Source organism: Diabrotica virgifera, chromosome 7 (assembly GCF_917563875.1).
Source record: "Diabrotica virgifera virgifera chromosome 7, PGI_DIABVI_V3a".
Taxonomy (NCBI): domain Eukaryota; kingdom Metazoa; phylum Arthropoda; class Insecta; order Coleoptera; family Chrysomelidae; genus Diabrotica; species Diabrotica virgifera.
Genome location: NC_065449.1, coordinates 159,242,726 through 159,263,336, shown reverse-complemented (window position 1 = coordinate 159,263,336; position 20,611 = coordinate 159,242,726). Strand labels below are relative to the sequence as shown.

At 33.2% G+C, this 20,611-nt stretch overlaps 1 protein-coding gene across 2 annotated transcripts in view; it reads left to right on the top strand.

The window, feature by feature from the left end:
* LOC114338111 (uncharacterized) overlaps nucleotides 1-19,542 on the top strand; it is a 55,148-nt gene extending 35,606 nt beyond the window's left edge. For both annotated transcript variants that reach the window (XM_028288691.2, XM_050657170.1), the window contains one exon: nucleotides 13,770-19,542. In XM_028288691.2, coding sequence (XP_028144492.2) covers nucleotides 13,770-17,792 — 4,023 coding nt within the window. In that variant the 3' untranslated portion in view covers nucleotides 17,793-19,542. The remainder of the gene's footprint in view (nucleotides 1-13,769) is intronic.
* The last annotated feature ends 1,069 nt before the right edge of the window (nucleotides 19,543-20,611 follow it).

Genomic DNA, 20,611 nt, shown 5'->3' with positions numbered 1-20,611 from the left:
ATGACTGCCGTTCAAACAGGAGACTAAGTAAGAGAGCAAGTGTGACGTTCCGCCCCTTATAGAATCGATTATTGATGGGAAGATATTATTTAACTATCCAAAATATTATTTAATTATTTTCAGAATTATTTTCTTTCAATGTTTATTCAAATAGAACTTAAACCCATCTCAGAATTTTTAAATGCTTGATGACGTCACATTTAAAACGTGGCAACATTGGTTTCCCCACTTTGACAGCCAATGCTTAGTAGAGGGGTACGAAGGATTCAGCTGTGAACGTGAGCCTTGGATTGCCATTGTTTCTCGAGTGTTCGGTCTGAATCGTAGTGTGCGGGGTCATTAGACTCAATTATTCACCTCTAATTCTCAGTTCCAAATTGATTAAATATTAGAATAAAAGTATAGTGAAGTTATCCAGCAGCAGTGGATTTGAAGAATTTTAGAGCATACTATATCCAATGAGTTCTACCCCGCACCTACCATGAAATCTTAAAGCCTCCCTACAACAACACCAAGGCCAGACCACACAGAGAGAAACAATCAATAGGCGACCAGCCTGGATTATTTCCACATTTTCTTTTTTTGAGTACCTCCAGCTGCTTTCCAACAGTTTTGAGTACCTTCAGCTGCTTTCTACCAGTCTTCCTCTCCTGTACCTCCAGCAGGACAGCTGCTAGCGAGAGTTAGCACCCTTGGGTGCTCATTACATCAACTTCAAGATTAGGAAGGAGTGGTTTGTTTGGGAACATTTACTGTGCTCTTATTAAAGACAGACTGGTTTTGTGATATTTAGTACATTTTTTTTTATAGTTCAATTGCACACACATTTTTCCTGCTTTATATTTTTTATAGGTTTTTTTTTTCTTTACAACATAATATTTAATTGATAGCGTTCCCCAACACTCTGCAATCTATAAAGGTATAAATTTCTGAGCTCAGATATTTTCCCTGATAATAGTAGTCGGTACTCTTATCTTGATTATTTTTAGGCTGTGTTCCACTTTTGTATAATTATTTAAACTCATTCCATTATTTTAGTATATGTTTAATTAAATTTTTAAAAATTAACTTCACATATTAGTCAAAATTGTAATTATTAACTTTATTTAACTTGAACTTATTAACTTTACTTAACTTTAACTTATTAACTTTATTTAACTTTAACTTTAATTTATTAAATTCATATGAACTTCTGGATTCTAATCCCTCAGATTAGTTTTTGGTTTCACTTGTTATTATTACTATTATAAACCACGAGTTAGGAAAAGGATCTGTGTATCCACTCGTAGGTTTATTTATTCAATAAGGCTTGTGCCTGTCCCACTCACAGTGAGGTATTTATATGTTATATATAGTATCAGGTAGTATTTAATTAAGGTGTACGTATTATAAACGTACAATTATTATTTGGTGAGGGTTCTACTAACCTAGTTGTAAGTTGTACTTCCTGTATTAGAGGTACCCGTAGTCAGTTTTTCTAACCTTATAAAGAGTATTCTTAGATCATAGTTGTATGATGATTTTGTAATTGACTTTCACTAGTATCACTTTTTCCTGTCATGTTAGAGTTACACACTAGTTACTTGTCCTAACTCAGAGATTGTTAAAAAGATCTAGTAGTTACATTCAATAAATATACATTTATTGTGATTTTTTTTTCTTATTACTCCTTTATTTTTAGTAGTATATTTTATAATTTAATAATCTTTAATAACTTTTCACATACTTGTACTACAAATTTAACATACTCTATAGCAGCGTAGAATACCTGGAAGAGCGTTAACCTAGTTATCCTTCTTCTGGCGCCCAAAAATTCATTCTATTTTCAGTATATTATTATATTTACTCTATCTATTTTCTGAACATTATCTTCATATCTTCTTTTCGAGCCATCATTGTCACTTCCTTTAATCTATTGTCTGGCCAAAAATAGCCGTGCAAATTGGCCGAATCCTTCCTTGAGTGTCAAGTGGCCCTTCTCATACATATTTAGCTAGCCATTCAAGTTATATCTATCTATTAATGATTTCTCATCTCTAGTCCTGTATCAATTCGATATTCTTTGTCTTGGCATCCTTCCATACAAATACTACTACAAAGTTGTATTTTAGTTACTCCAGCTTCTTCAACGGAGAAGCCACACATTTTTGTCCTTTGGCTACATTAAGTAGATCTTCTTCTTTTTACTACTTCTGTTGGAGTTTACCACTCCCTTTTCATTCACTCCAACAGAAAATCATCAGCTAGTTGTTACATCGGCTTTCCAACGTGGTGGCTTTATTTTTGGTCTGAGACAGTATTCATTTAGGTCAATTCTTCTCTTTTATCTGAAATCTCTTTGTTATTTCCGTTTGGTATCCTATACACATATTGTTACTTATTTATTTTATTTTTAATTTCTGATACATATCAGGTATTCTTAAACGCTGTTTTGATTTTTGTTTATATTTTGGGACCTCATTATAGTATATGTTTGTGCAGCTTACATTCTGGGTTAGATTTTGAATTTTTATTGGGAACTTATATTTAATATTGCTATTAATAATATAATTCATATAACAATTTTATTTCTTCAGTCAATAGTGGTATAGTTGGAGGTACAACTAAGTGTTGATTATTATTATTATTATTATAGATATATATTTTTTCTAGAGTGGTGGTAAGTTACATATAAATAAAAAAATTTACTTCCAGTATTTAGGTAGTAGGTTTACTTGAGTATACAATATTTATTGGATTATTTATCCATTTATTTGATCTTATATATTTATTTGATCTTATTTATTAGATTATATACTGCATTATATATATATTTTTTTTTTTGCTGGCTATTTTGATTTTGTTGGTGTGTTGCTGATATTTTCTCGGTTTATATTATATATATTTTGCGTGCAAACTTTCATATTTTCATATTTTTCATATTTCTGTTCTTTGGACTATTTGTCAATAACTTTGCTCTCATCATGTGTGCTTTTAAAGCTGAACATCTTCTGGTGGATGAATTGGATTATGAATTAAAGATTCGGGACATAATGCCAGAGGAGTCGACAACTGTCGATAAAAAACGCAATCTTTTGAGAGGTGCTTTGAAACAAGAAGCTGGCAATAGAAGTTTTCTCCAAATTTCAGCTGTATCCCTTCCTTTTGAGGAACAACAAAAAGGAATCACTGAAACATTGGACAGCTTGTCTAAAAAAATCGAAAAGTTTAGGGGAACTGTAAAGGATACAGAGTATGCGCGATTAACATCTCGTCTAGGCCATATTTCTGCCCGTGTACACTTGCTACACTGTCCTTCTGAAGAACAGGAACCGTTCAAGAGGTCTGTTTCTCTTAAAATATTAACACTAGAGGGTGAACTTGATTCTAGAGTTAACCCCATTGCTACCTCTACTCCTAATGCTTCAGTCAATGTACCTAGCTTTACGTACTCCAAACCTGTTCAAGTACACAAATGGGGTATTTCATTTTCAGGTGAAAAACAGCACACTGATGTGATGTCATTTTTAGAAAGGGTTGAATGTCTTCGAATATCTAGAGGTGTTTCTGAAGAGGATTTGTTTGCTGCTTCTGCTGAGTTGTTCACCGGGACCGCTTTTACATGGTTTATGAATAACAGGGGTAATTTTTCTTGTTGGTCTGATCTGATTAAAAAGTTGAAGTCAGATTTTCTTCCGTATTCATTCCAGGATGATTTATTAGATCAAATTAAGAATCATAAGCAGAAACCTGGGGAATCTGTTACTATGTTTATTAATACTATATTAGGTATGTGTAGTCGTTTAGACACTCCTTTGTCAGATTTAGCTAAAATTAAAATCATCCTTAAATGTCTATTGCCCTTTTATCATCAACAATTAGCTCTTATGGACATTCAGAACATTGATGACCTTACTATAAAATGCAAACGTTTGGAGGAAACGTTATCCTGGTCTTCTCAACCTCCATCCACATCTCGATCCTCTTCTAACTCTTCTTCTCAGCCAACTTCCTTTAGGCAACGTTCTTGGCTAAATAAGGGTCATGAACATAATGTTTCGGTTGTTAGTTCTCTTGTCTGCTGGAATTGTGATCAGCCTGGTCACCCATTTTACAATTGTGGGATTCCTCAAAATCGTATTTTCTGCCATGGTTGTGGCCGAGAGAACACCCTTAAAAGAAACTGTTCTAAGTGTTCGGGAAACGACACGTCGGAGGTCCGTCCCCTGAACGTTTCTCCGTCCAACATCCAATCAGGGAATCAAACCCCATCGTCAAACGAAACTGCTGGACCAAGCACATCCAGCAACCCAAACCCATCTTCACGAAAAGGGAAAGGGGTGTCGTTCAAGAAAGCAGCACACACCACAAAACAAAATTAAACCAGAAATTTATTTCTATAGATAATACGTTAGATTCGCTTGATTCAAATGATCACAGATGGTCATTTACAAACGCTTCTTTGATTGGTAGTGTTCAACGTAACAATAATAATTGTGATAGTAATGTGGTTCCATTATCTATATTAGATTCTAGTTTTGTTAATGATGATGATACGTCTGGGTTAGTTCCATATAACGGTTGTAGACAACCAAATACTTTAGATCTAGATATTAATTCGTTATTAGTTAGGAAACAAAATGATAATAGGCCATATCTTCCTATTCAAATTTTAGGACAATCGTGTTTAGCTTTGTTAGATAGTGGCTCTAATATTTCATTGATAGGGGCACATTCGTTAAATTTATTGAAAAATTCTAGTATTCCCATTATGCCCATTTCATCTTTGCAAGTATCTACTGCAGATGGTACAGTTCAGTCCATTACGGGCAAACTCCAAATTAAAATCACAGTGGCAGATTTATGTAGGGAAATTACATTTTATGTTATTCCTTCCGTGCAGAATTCTATAATTTTAGGTATGGACTTTTTCAATGCTTTCAATAGTACCTTAAGTTGTTCTGATTTTTCTTTTTCCATATCTGAATTTAATTTATCTACCCTTAGTGCTATTCACGATTTTGCTAGTTTATCAAGCTCTGAACAAAGGCAATTAGAGAGTATGATCTCTAAATTTACTACTCTTTCTTCAAAAGACAAACTAGGTCGTACGTCGTTAATCTCTCACACTATCGAAGTGGGAAATCCCACTCCTTTCAGATTATATCAGTACCCCATACCTCAAGCCTGGCAGGCAGATTTAGAAAAGGAAGTAGATTCGATGCTTGCTTTAAATATCATAGAACCTTCAACATCGTCCTACTGTTCTCCGCTCTGGTTAACGAAGAAGAAGGATGGATCCTTCAGGATCTGCTTTGACGGTCGAAAACTAAACAGTATCACAACTAACAGGGATGCTTATCCTATCCCCAGAATAGATGTGATTTTGAGCAAACTTCAGAATGCCAAATACATCTCTTCTATTGATTTGTCTAAGGCCTTCCTACAGATCCCACTGAGTGAAGAGAGCAAGAAGTATACTGCTTTTGCTGTCAGTGGTAAAGGATTATTCCAGTTTGTCACCATGCCTTTCGGTCTTGTTTCTGCTCCTCAGACAATGTGTCGTCTGATGGATTTAGTCATTGGTCCACCGTTAGAGCCCTATGTTTTCTATTATTTAGACGATATTTTGGTTGTCACTCCTGATTTTTCCCTTCATATGGAAATTTTAGATAAGTTATTTTTACGTCTTAAGGAAGCTAATCTAACGGTCAATCTGGATAAATGTCAGTTTTGTCGCCCTAGTCTTAAGTTCTTGGGTTATGTTGTGGATAACCAGGGGCTGAGGACTGATCCTGAGAAAATAGTTGCTATCAAAAATTTTCCTATACCAAAGACCACCACCCAAGTCCGTAGGATATTGGGAATGTGTGGCTATTATCGGCGATTTGTACCGTCCTACTCTACTTTGTTGTCACCTCTTACTGATCTTTTGAAGAACAGGAAAAAGGGACAGACCATTACTTGGACTCCTGAGGCTGACGAAGCTTTTAGGCGCGTTAAAGATGCTTTAACGAGCGCTCCGGTTATGATGTCACCTAATTTTGATGAGCATTTTTATCTAATGACAGATTGCTCTAATACAGCTTCTGGAGGCGTATTATTTCAGTTGAAAGATGGCTCCGAACACCCCATAGCGTACACTAGTAAGAAGTTGAACAAGGCCCAGAAAAACTATTCAACTACGGAGAAAGAACTCTTAGCTATCATCCATGGGTTAGAAGCTTTTCGTTATTATCTGGAAGGTCGTAATTTCACTATAATTACTGATCATAGTTCCTTAGTATGGCTTCATAGTATGAAAAACCCTTCACAGAGGCTTTCTCGATGGATATGCAAACTGGCTGCCTATTCATATAAGATTGTCCATAGAAAGGCAAACGGGGTAGTGGTCGCAGATGCTCTTTCACGTGTCCATGATATTAATGTCCTAGATCTGTCCTCTTTAAGTCCTGATATGTGGTATCAGAATATGATTGATAGGGTCACTCAAGACCCACAAAAATATCCTGATTTTAAGGTAGAGAATAATATTCTGTACAAACACATCTTAAGTCCGATAGAGTCCTTATCCAATATGTCGGAGTGGAAAATAGTTGTACCTACGCCAAATAGGGAAAATATTCTGCATATGTTTCATGATGAAGTTACGGCGGGTCATTTTGGTTTTTATAAGACTTATCACCGTATTGCCGAATTATATTATTGGCCTGGTATGCGGAAGTCTATAAAAAGGTACATTTCTAAATGCATGGTTTGTGCTACTTGTAAACCAAGTAACCTACCACAGGCTGGACTTATGGGTTCCTTCAGGAACATAAATTTTCCTTGGCAGATGATCTCAATGGATCTCATTGGACCTTATCCTCGGAGTTACAAGGGTAATACCTATTGCCTGGTAGTTGTGGATTATTTCACTAAATTTCCTTTAGTTTGTCCCCTTCGCCAGGCCACAACTCCAGCAATTTTAAAATATTTGGAGGAACAAGTCTTTTTGGTGTATGGTGTTCCTCAAATTGTGTCATGTGACAACGGTCCTCAGTTTGTATCGAAGGCCTTTAAAGATCTTCTAGCTAAATATAAGGTTCAAAAGACCTTTTATAATGCTGCCTACCATCCACAAGCAAATCATACTGAGAGAGTAAATCGCAGTATTGTCACAGCTCTAAGGTCCTATACTTACCCTGATCACAGAGCTTGGGATCAATATATTCATTCCATAGCTCAAGCCATAAGGACTTCTGTCCATGAAGTTACCCAGTGCTCTCCAGCATATTTGAATTTTGGTAGGAATGTGGCTTTATCAGGTGATTATTTTGGTGTAATTTCAGACAATTCCGAAAATCTTCCTCAAATATCTGAGAAACTTCATCGCTTAGATGATCTCCAGGCGTTACCTCATATTTTCGCAGACATTAGGAAGAAGTTAAAAACTTCTTACCTAAGGAACCAGCAGCACTATAATTTGAGGAAACGAGATCTGCGATTCTTTGTTGGTGATCGAGTCTTAAAGCGCAATTTTGTCAAATCCAATAAGGGTGATGCCATTTCTGCAAAGTTTTGCCAGAAATATGTCCCATGTACTGTCTCAAGGGTAATATCTCCTTTGATTTATGAATTAAAGGACAATTCGACTAATAAGCGAATTGGTCAATTTCATGTAAAGGATTTACTGCCTGACAACACCATGGACGATGTGGATTCTTCAACTTCATCGGAAGAAGATTAGCTTAACAGGGTTGTTTAAGCTAATATCTTCCTGTGTTTGCCTTTAATTAGTTTTATTATGGTATAGTATTTTAGTTTAAATTGTTAATCACCAGATAATGCCTGACCATAGCAATTTTTATCCTTCGGCATGGCTTGATGATTTCTCACGTATTAGTTATTAGGTACCGAATTCTTGTGTAATACCGCTTGTATGAGTTTATTATTATTTTTTTGTATTATAGATTGCATTTGAGTCATTATCGACAAATATTCTCAAATACTAATCCAGCCAGTAGTATTACCAAGTTAATAACCTCCACTTGTACTCTTAGTTTTGTACTCAACCTCTCAGAATAAAAGGGCTGTTGATTATTATATATTAAGATATTTGGATGTGTGGGCTCATACAAGTATTCTTGCTTAATATAGATGGAGCTATGTTACACTACCATATCTTAGATTATGTGTTATATCTTGGATATTTGATTACATACCTATTATTTTTTTTTTATTGTTTTTATATCATGTCATTGGATTTGCCATATTGGAAAGAAGTTGTGGTTGTTAATTTGTTATTGGGTTACTTTATTGATATTTGTCACAGGTACCTTAAATACTTTATATTAATTCGGATTCTTACTTCCTCCACAGGATGATTCTGGAATGAATTTGGAATTTTGATTTATAAATAAATTCTTGAGTCCTTCATATTTCTTCTTATGAACTAGTCTGTTAATGCTCAAAGTTGGTGAATACGTGGGTTCGAAGTTCAGCAACTGATCACTGCTATCCGATTTCGTAATCCATGTCTTTCTTGTCAGAGTAGGCAGATGTTTATCCATGATAATATTTCTGGTTGGGAAATGGTGTACAACACTTCCTAACCATTCTTGTGCAATTGTTCCAAATATTCCAGGCACATTTTCACACGATAATAGGGAAGTCTAGTTTGCTTATTTTATGTCTCTTAGTTCATAGTATATAGATGCTTGACTTTCCATAGACGTAGAGTCGTAATGTTAGTGATTAACCCACTGGGACAAATTATTGATTTTCTTTTTAGTAGATTCCCTCTTCTTTCCTTAGGCATTAATTGTTGCTTAGATTCAGGAATATCTCCTGGATAATCCTATGTATGTTCACATGAATATACAGTCTTATGAAAGATTGGGAGCTCGTTCCCGTCATATTTTGTATTTACCATGGAGTCATAGAACTTATAAGTTCATCCTTTATTTTTACTATTTAGTTTCGATAGGCTCATATTACCGGATGAGGGTAGATCTAGAGCTAATTTAGTTAGTTATTTAGTATTAGTGAGAATTGGTCCATAAATCTTCCTGATCGTTCTTCTTTGGATATGCTCCTATAAATCTGGTGTCCATTGCTAGTCCGATTTTGGATTAAGTGTCCGATTCTTCACTTATTTTGTTTATTTGGTTGTATAGGTTCGTATTACCGGATGTGGGTGTACGTAGACCTAATTTATTTATATGATTTAGTATGGATGTGAATTGGTCCATAAATCTTCCTGGTCGTTCTTCATTGGATATGCTTTTGTGAATCTGTTGTCCATTGATAGTCTGACTTTGGATTGAGTGTCTGATTCCACATTTATTTTGGTTAATGTGTTTGCATTCCTTTGGTATGTTCACTATTTATATTAGTTGGTATTGGTGAAAATTATTCTATAAATATTCCTAGTTGTTCTTCTCTGGATATGCTATTACGAATCTGGTGTCCATTGCTAGTCCAATTTAGGATTGAGTGTTTGATTCTTCACTTATTATAGTTATTGATTTCATTGGTGACTTTAGTATATGTACTTGCGTTATGGTATGAATTGGCTCTCACCTTTGCCTGGTTGTTCGTCCTTGGATATACTCCTTATAAATCTGATGTCCATGGATAGTTCAACTTTGGATTTACTGCCAATTCGACACTTATTTGTCATTATAAATTATGTCTCATCTTTAGCACTTTTACTAGGACTTCGGGTCATATTTTGCAATTTCCGTTATTTGCTGCAGTGACCATCCTACTTTCCCTTGATTATTAGTGGTGATTATTTGTAATCTTGCGAATCAACGGGGAATGATACACTAAGCACTACTACTCTAGTTTAATATTTTGAGAAAAAAAAAAAAAAAAAAAATTTTTTTAAATAAAATTTTTTTTCTGGTGGTTGAAAGGGAATGTGACGTTCCGCCCCTTATAGAATCGATTATTGATGGGAAGATATTATTTAACTATCCAAAATATTATTTAATTATTTTCAGAATTATTTTCTTTCAATGTTTATTCAAATAGAACTTAAACCCATCTCAGAATTTTTAAATGCTTGATGACGTCACATTTAAAACGTGGCAACATTGGTTTCCCCACTTTGACAGCCAATGCTTAGTAGAGGGGTACGAAGGATTCAGCTGTGAACGTGAGCCTTGGATTGCCATTGTTTCTCGAGTGTTCGGTCTGAATCGTAGTGTGCGGGGTCATTAGACTCAATTATTCACCTCTAATTCTCAGTTCCAAATTGATTAAATATTAGAATAAAAGTATAGTGAAGTTATCCAGCAGCAGTGGATTTGAAGAATTTTAGAGCATACTATATCCAATGAGTTCTACCCCGCACCTACCATGAAATCTTAAAGCCTCCCTACAACAACACCAAGGCCAGACCACACAGAGAGAAACAATCAATAGGCGACCAGCCTGGATTATTTCCACATTTTCTTTTTTTGAGTACCTCCAGCTGCTTTCCAACAGTTTTGAGTACCTTCAGCTGCTTTCTACCAGTCTTCCTCTCCTGTACCTCCAGCAGGACAGCTGCTAGCGAGAGTTAGCACCCTTGGGTGCTCATTACATCAACTTCAAGATTAGGAAGGAGTGGTTTGTTTGGGAACATTTACTGTGCTCTTATTAAAGACAGACTGGTTTTGTGATATTTAGTACATTTTTTTTTATAGTTCAATTGCACACACATTTTTCCTGCTTTATATTTTTTATAGGTTTTTTTTTTTCTTTACAACATAATATTTAATTGATAGCGTTCCCCAACACTCTGCAATCTATAAAGGTATAAATTTCTGAGCTCAGATATTTTCCCTGATAATAGTAGTCGGTACTCTTATCTTGATTATTTTTAGGCTGTGTTCCACTTTTGTATAATTATTTAAACTCATTCCATTATTTTAGTATATGTTTAATTAAATTTTTAAAAATTAACTTCACATATTAGTCAAAATTGTAATTATTAACTTTATTTAACTTGAACTTATTAACTTTACTTAACTTTAACTTATTAACTTTATTTAACTTTAACTTTAATTTATTAAATTCATATGAACTTCTGGATTCTAATCCCTCAGATTAGTTTTTGGTTTCACTTGTTATTATTACTATTATAAACCACGAGTTAGGAAAAGGATCTGTGTATCCACTCGTAGGTTTATTTATTCAATAAGGCTTGTGCCTGTCCCACTCACAGTGAGGTATTTATATGTTATATATAGTATCAGGTAGTATTTAATTAAGGTGTACGTATTATAAACGTACAATTATTATTTGGTGAGGGTTCTACTAACCTAGTTGTAAGTTGTACTTCCTGTATTAGAGGTACCCGTAGTCAGTTTTTCTAACCTTATAAAGAGTATTCTTAGATCATAGTTGTATGATGATTTTGTAATTGACTTTCACTAGTATCACTTTTTCCTGTCATGTTAGAGTTACACACTAGTTACTTGTCCTAACTCAGAGATTGTTAAAAAGATCTAGTAGTTACATTCAATAAATATACATTTATTGTGATTTTTTTTTCTTATTACTCCTTTATTTTTAGTAGTATATTTTATAATTTAATAATCTTTAATAACTTTTCACATACTTGTACTACAAATTTAACATACTCTATAGCAGCGTAGAATACCTGGAAGAGCGTTAACCTAGTTATCCTTCTTCTGGCGCCCAAAAATTCATTCTATTTTCAGTATATTATTATATTTACTCTATCTATTTTCTGAACATTATCTTCATATCTTCTTTTCGAGCCATCATTGTCACTTCCTTTAATCTATTGTCTGGCCAAAAATAGCCGTGCAAATTGGCCGAATCCTTCCTTGAGTGTCAAGTGGCCCTTCTCATACATATTTAGCTAGCCATTCAAGTTATATCTATCTATTAATGATTTCTCATCTCTAGTCCTGTATCAATTCGATATTCTTTGTCTTGGCATCCTTCCATACAAATACTACTACAAAGTTGTATTTTAGTTACTCCAGCTTCTTCAACGGAGAAGCCACACATTTTTGTCCTTTGGCTACATTAAGTAGATCTTCTTCTTTTTACTACTTCTGTTGGAGTTTACCACTCCCTTTTCATTCACTCCAACAGAAAATCATCAGCTAGTTGTTACACAAGGAGACCAATATAACACCAACAAAAACTCAAGTAAGATCTTTCCTGTTTTCTTGGTATCAATATTACAAGATAGTATAAAGTGTGTTGTTCACTTGCAGTGAAAATCAGTGAGGGATATTAGGCTTACCTAGCATATTATTTAATTATTTATTAACATCGTATTTATATATTTGTACATTGATTCATTTAGGTATAATTTCAAATAATTTTTAATAAACCAGTGTAATCCCAAAAGTACTTTTGAGGAACGTCCCATATATAGTCACCTAACCTCTTTTCTGTATTATATGTAAACAACACTATCAGGTTCAGGTACCCACTTATTCTTGTTATTTTTGTAACCTACCTATGTAAATTATAAATAATATAGATCGAATAACATACAGTCATACAGTCTTTTATCCACCCACTCTCCGCGAGTTCAATAATCAATTCAAATAGTCTGTCTAGCCGGTAGCGTAAAACTTTTAAGATCAATCAATTTTTATTTTGAATATTTTTGCATCCTTCTTGCTACTCATTTTGCCTAGGTAGTTTCCTAAGGTAAAAAGAGGACCTAGCAATTTGACGGGTAGCAAGTGATTTGGGTTAAAATCTTAATATTTTGAGGTCTAGAATCTACAATTCATATTCTGACAACTGTCAGATTTAACTAAAATGTCATGCTGTGATTCGCGACATTCTTAAAATCTTAAATGACGCCAAATTTAATGACGCACTGAAAAAAACGTTTGAGATCAACTGTATTTGCTGATGAAACCATATGAAGCTTCCTGGAATGCCTAAATGATTATTATAGAAATATGTATACGTCCACATTAAAAATTCCAACTTGTCTCTAACTGACAGAGATGTAACTGTAGGTAATTAATGTGCCGCATGTGGGATTTCATTCCTCGGACGAAATTCAAGAAATGAAGTATACATATGTTTATGTACGCCGAGACGCTAATCTCCCAACACGATGAAATTGCTGAAGTGCAGATTCCTGGAAGGAGTATGAGAGAAAGACCAAAGAAGACGTGGGGGGAGACAATTAGGCAGGACATGTTGGTAAAGGGGATTAATATTGATATGACCCAAGATATAATTGTATGGAGAAATGCAATTAGGGAAGCCGACCCCGCATAGGGATAAGGCAAAGAGAAAGAGAATAATGATGACGTATACATATATTTAGTAGTATTAATTATTTTCATCATAAATGTTTTTGAATTATAATTCGAACCCAAACTTAATCTAGCGCATACGGCTCATATTACCGGTATGCACGCCAATGGTGAACATAAAATTCTTAATTGTATGTCAAAAAATGCGCAATAACTATCCCTTAAAACCTACCAAATTTTAGACATAGTTTGATTGGTACACCCGGTATACAGTGACAATTTACCTATCCAGCAACAATATTATTACAGCGATATTGTTAAATAATAAGGCTATAACATATTAACAAAAATCACCTGAATGAGACAAGAGTTTTAGGAAATTCGAGACATCAAAAATGTCCCATTTTGTGGGTAGCCCGTTTCCTCTGACGCGCAGTGTATTTGAACATATCCACAAGCTTTGTTTTTTTTCGTATATTTTTGATTTTTGCTTTTGTTATTTTTTTATACTCGTTGTACAACCTTATGTTTCATTTATATTTTATAATGTTTCAGATGCATCAGACTCGAAAGCTACCAACAAAAAAAGTGATGGGGGAATATAATAAAGGCCCAGTTGCAAATCTGGGTACCGACTATGAATGGAAACTCCATTGCCTATTTGCAGTAGCCGCATTTAAACATTTTGAAAACTGGAGCTTGGCAAATGAATATATAGACGCTGGAAAATTCGACGATTTGGTATTTAAAATGAATGATGAGTGCTTATTACTACAGGCAAAATTTAAGGAAAACAAAGAAGTCTCCAATCGGGAATTCTGGTCAACTAAGCCAAAATCTGATAATTTTAGTATTTACAAATATATTCTGTCGTATAATGACATAAAAGGGAAGGTTAATGATCTCAAGACGAAGGCAGTAAAACAAATAATATTATGCACCAATGCTAAGTTACCAGATAGCATATTATACATTAAAAGATTTTCTGAAAGTAATAATATAACAAACCAAATATTTGGCGATAAAGTAGAAATGCGTAGTATTAGGGAAAACCAACGCAAGAAATTTGATGAAGTTCAAACTTATCAAAACAATATTACCAACAATGATAAAGACAAACTTTCATGGCAGAAAATGTCTTTAAATGATAATGATATTGAAGAGTTTATGTCCAAATTTGTAGTCATCAAAATAAGTAAAGAACAAATTGATACACAAATTTCTGAACTCATTATGAGCATGGAGAAAAAAAATCCTTCGTTAAAAAATTTGTATATAATAAATGATATTCATTACTGGCGCAACTTGGGCTCTAAACATTCCGTTTATATGACGAAAAATTATATGAAACTCATTTGGTATAGAGAGGAAAATGATAGATGTATTCAACAGTTTTTAAATTGCGACATCTCTTTTTTAAACCCCTATCAATTTTCACTTTCCATTAATTTAGTCAAATCTGAACAGAATTTGGATTTATGTTTAGCTAAAATAGTTAACAGCATAAAATTGATTTATAAGAAACAGGACAAACCCGATGATATGTTCTTTAAAGAAGTACTGTTTCTAGCTTCACGGAGAGACTATAAAACGATTGAAAATATTATTAAATGTTTTGAAATAAAAAACATTAAATATTTAGTTGTTTCCTTTTTGGAAATGGACAAGAATCAGAGTAAAGAAATATATTACAACATATCGAGTATATTAGAAAATAATAAACAAAAGAAGGTGATCATTATTGCCAAAAATTTCGGATTTCAAGACAAAAATGTTGAAACCGATCAAATCCGCTTGAACCTATTCGATGAAAATACAAAGGAGATAGTATGTAAGACGACTATTGAATTTCAAGGTGAAGCTGTAACATTTAAACATCTGTTAAATAATTGTAAGGTAATAAATTTAATGGATAATTGTCAATCGCTAGATTCAATGGATAAATCTTATATTTGTTCCCTGGTTAAATCTAGAGAAAAATCATTTGATTTAGACGGAGATTCATACAAAGATCTAGTAAATTCTATAAAGACTAAGTTATCCAATGATAACAACTATTCAGACTTGGGAAATCCAATAATTTTAGAATTTGAAGGTCTGCAGATTGTACTAGAGGATCTAGTAACGATTTGTAAGATAGAATATCTAATTGACGAATTATTTATTTTGCAATTAATTAAAAAGGAAACAATATCTTTAGGAAAATTTCCAACGGCATCAATAACATTAGAAAAATATTATATTCCTCGACTTTTAAGTAGGGATTTCCAAAATTTGTTTTCTGAAGATCTCTTACTCAGTAAACTAAAAAACATCAATAAAGAAGTAACTGTACTTACTGGCCCTCCAGGGGCTGGTAAAACAACTCTTTTAGAAAATATAATACTATCGAGAAAGTTGACAGATAAAAATTGTTCCCGACTGACATGGATAATAAATATAGAATTATCAAGAGCGATAGAGTATCTACAAAATAAGAGTTTGAATTCCAGTCTTTTAGGTTTGTTAAGTTACAGTGAAGATATTCGATGTAGTTTCGATATTCAGGTTTTAAAATCTATCGAGAAGATTATCATAATCGATGGAATAGACGAAAATAATTCAGAGTACATCCATCAAGTGCAAGATTTGATTGAAGATTGCTCAAGTTCAAAGAATCTGAACATTTTATTAGTGATAATGTCCTGCAGGAACTATGACTTTATCTTAAAAAAAATTCGGAATAAGCCTAATGTGGAAACAGTTGTGGTAGAGCCGTTTAATGAACAAGATCAAGAGATTTTTTTTGAAAAGTACGTTACATATAAAAATGCAACTAGCGTACAGAACACAAAAGATTTGTTTCGCCATTTAAAAGCAAAAGCACCTGGAATAAAAAATTTTTGTTCAACTCCACTTGCATTAAGATTATTAATCGATATCATACTCAACAACGGGCATCATCTACACCATATATCCAAAATATTTTCTAAATCGTTGAGTGTGTATGAATTTTATAAGCTTGTCTTAGAAGAAAAGAAAAAAACTTTTGTTCAAGAACAAAAATGTGACATAAGCAGTATTGTAACAGATGCTTTTGATGCTTACTTAACTAACACAAGGGAGTTTGCTGCTAGTAAAAGCCTTCCACGAGAATTACAAGAACTTTTCAATACTGATATATCTCCTTCTGTAAATTCATCGATGCTTTCAATTGGTATATTCGAAGATACAAACGGAGAATTTAAATTTGTTCACAAAAGTTTCGAAGAATACTTTGCTGCCGAATACATTTGGAATTTTCTTAGTCATAAACGTATTAGCGACTCAATTCTTCTAGCTCTTCTTAACAAAGTGTTTCTTAAAATACAGTATGCTGGTGTATCTGGATTTCTTGATGAAATCCTCAACACAAAAATATCAGTTGAGGATAAATGTTTCAATAAGATTAGTAAAGAGTTTGGTCGGATACTTACTGAACAAAGATGGGTAGAAAGTATATCATTTTTAGCACTTCAAGGTTACCTTAGTATTGTCAAATTTGTATTTAACCAATACGATGGTTTTTCCGAAGTTATTAGTCATAGGGGTACTTCTGGTGAAACGGCATTGCACCTATCTGCTCACTATCCATATTTTGTTAAGTATCTAGTAAAAAACGGTGCTGAAATTAACTCCGTTGATAAGAATGGACTGACCGTATTTCATTACATCACAATGATGTTCTGGGGCTCAGAAAAATACAAAATATATTTTAATATGATTTTTGAGAGAATGAAATATCGGGGTAATTTTAAAGCAGTACGTATTGCTGAGGAGTACATTGAACTTATAGTGAAGGATCAGATAAACCGTATTCGGCCTAAGGTAGAGTATGATGTTATTCTAGATTTGGTTGATTATTTAATAGATCATGGATTGGATTTAAGCGTTAGAGATAAATATGAAAGAACATATATTCATTGGACTGCAATATCAGGTTTTCCTTTACTTAAAACACTCCTAGAAAAATATGAACTGGAATATACGACTGTTGATAAATATGGATTTACACCGCTTCATTACGTTTGTCAGCACGACTCTCTTGATAATCTTGAATACTTCGAACAAAGCGGATTACTTTGTGTCAACAGTTCTTCACTGGTGTCTTTGAATAAACCACCCAAAACAGTAAAAATATTAAGTGATGTGGATCAAAAGAATGAAATGTTATTGGTAAAAGATAAATATTTGAATTTAAGTACTGTAAATACAAACGGAGAAACTCTTATACACAGAGCTGCCTTAGGAAATTCTTTGAATGTATTAACTTGTCTACTTAATAAATATAAATTGAATCCAAGGGTGGTTGAGAAATATGGGAATACACCTCTTCATTATGCGGCTTATAGTGACTCACTAAAAGCATTCAAATATCTGCTTCAATCCGGGAACATCGATGTTAATGATAGCAACAATAGAGGTGCTACCGTGCTTCACTGGGCTGCATACAAAAATTTTAAAAAAATTATTGAATACTTACTATCGGTACCTGCTTACGCACATTTACTAATTAATATTCAAAATAAAATGAGAAAAAATAACAGAAAAGGTAAATAAATGAAATTCTATACCGGCTTTAGCCTCCGTAATCAATAATTAATTATCAGTACCTCATTAATAGTGCAAATAAAAACGTCAATACTCCTCGTTATCAATCAGCTTTGAACAATTCATTATCAAGTTTTAAATATGCAGTACAAGACATGTAACCAAAAAGGTCGAACTGTTTTAGGTACACATTAGGTGTTCACGTTTCAAGTAAATATGTTAATAATTCTGTTCATAAATTTGTACTTATATAATGTATACTTATATAAAACGGTAGCGGGTAGGTACCCCTCTATGATTTTGATAGAGGGTAGACTTACTTCAGGGATTTATTGTTCTTGTCCACGCGAGTTCCTGGTTTTTCTTTCACTCCCCACTTAGAGGAAACCAGGCCCAAACCCCAAATTTCTTTCCTATATCCCCCCCACAGTCGCCAACTTGTCTTGCCAGCGTGGCGAGTTATGGCTAACTCGCCCCCAATGAGTTTTAAAACAAGATCCCACATAACAATTTCATGTTCTTAGTAGATGCATAGAACATACTTTTCAGAAAAAGTATATACTGAGAATATGCGTAATTACCATTGCGAATGTGCAGAGCAGATACTGAGTATATACTACATTACAGCACTTAAACGTTCTATGTATATACATACTTAGAATGTACTACCGCACTTCTTTTCAGTACATACCAAGAACATACTTTTTAGAACATTCCAAGGACGTGCTATAAACCTTCTATTTATATACTTAGAACGTACTACCGCACATCTTTGTATGGGAAGAATATATATTTTTAAGAATATTCTAAGAAAGTGCTATCAAGTGCTATATTGATCAGTGGTATGTTTTCAGCATTACCTAATCTCTTCTTAGGTTCTATCAAATTCCGATTATATTTACATATTTTAATTGCAAATGAGAATGTAGTACCTACATTCTACAATATTACTTAAAAATTAAGTAGGTACCTAGGTATTTATAAATTTTAGTTATTCATATAAATTATTATATAATATTTAGCTAAACTAAACTATGTATAAGAAACTATAATTTATATACACTTATATGTACTTACCTAGATACCTACTATTTAAGTAATATTGAGTTACCAAAATAGATATTTTGAAGCACCGCACAAAAAAATAAAGATATTATGTATGTTCCTTAGTCCTAGTACTTTATTATTCGTCTTCATCCTTAACACTGCATAGATACAATGATACAAATTATGGCTGTTTCCGTTTTCATATTTTACCGTTGTTTCCTATCCCTGATCCATTCGGTTAAGAAATGGTCAGAATAAGACGGGGATATGTATTATGGAATAACAACATCGGTGGTTAGTGTTGCCAAACGGAGGGAAATTTCCCTTTTTGCGGCAATTTTCAACATAAAAGGTGATAAACGGAAAAAGTTAACTCAAAAGGGGATTTTTGTTCCAGTCCAAATTGTAAGATAATAAAAAAATCAAAATATTTGAAAATAATTAAACATATTATCTTCTCAAATTTTGTAAAAAGGAGGGAATTTTTTCATAAAAGTGGGAATTTTTAAGGTAAGTTGACGGAAAAAGCTTACTCGACGGTTGGCAACACCAAAGCCTTTGGTTGTGGGTTTTGGCACGTTTTGGTTCTATTGAATTGAATGTACCTAAATTCAATTTCCAACGATGTAAAAATACTCATGACACACTCGAAATGGTAAAGTCCTTTCCATTATGAAAACGAATTTTTAATAATAAAGGTTAATACAATTAATGTTTAAACTTTTTAACCATACAACAATTTTGAAATGAAAATCGTCCGATACTACCTACATACATATATAAATTTTATTAATTATTCTAAAAAATAACCAAGTTGATAAACTGTAAGGCTAATATTATACTTCTTATACAGGGTGTCCCGAAAAGAATGGTCATAAATTATACCACAGATTCTGGGGTCAAAAATATGTTGATTGAACCTCACTTACCTATATACAATAGTGCACACAAAAAAAGTTACAGCCCTTTGAATTTACAAAATGAAAATAGATTTTTTTTCATATATCGAAAACCCCTCCAGATTTTTCATTGAAAATGAACATGTGGCATTCTTATGACAGCAACATCTTAAAAAAAAATTAAAGTGAAATTTGTGCACCCCATAAAAATTTTAAGGAGGTTTTGTTCCTTTAAACCCCCCCAAACTTTTGTGTACGTTCCAATTAAATTATTATTGTGACACCATTAGTTAAACAAAATGTTTTTAAATCTTTTTTGTCTCTTTCTACTTTTTTGATAAGCCAGTGTTTATCGACCTATTTTGAATATTTGTCGAATCCACCACATATTTGTATATGGTTTAGTACGATTATAGAGACCTGTTAATAATCTGAAAATGTATTTATAATTTACATTTTTAGGTATATTTTGAAAAAGATGCCATATCTCGATAAAAGGTGATTTGTCAAAAAAAGACGAAGAGGCAAAAAAGTTTTAAAAATAATGTGTTTAACTAATGGTACCACAATAATAGTGTAATTGGAACGTACACAAACATTTGGGGGGTTTAAAGGAACAAAACCCCCATAAAATTTTTATGTAAATATATTAAAAAAGAAGAAGCATCTCGATAAAAACTGGCTTATTGAAAAAATACTGAGAGGCAAAAAAGTTTTAAAAACGTTGTGTTTAACTAATGGTACGACAATAACGAATTAATTGGAACGTATACAAAAGTATGGGGGGTTTAAGGGAACAAAACCCCCATAAAATTTTTATGGGGTGGACAAACTTCACTATAATTTTGTTTTAAGATGTTACTGCCATAAGAATGATACATG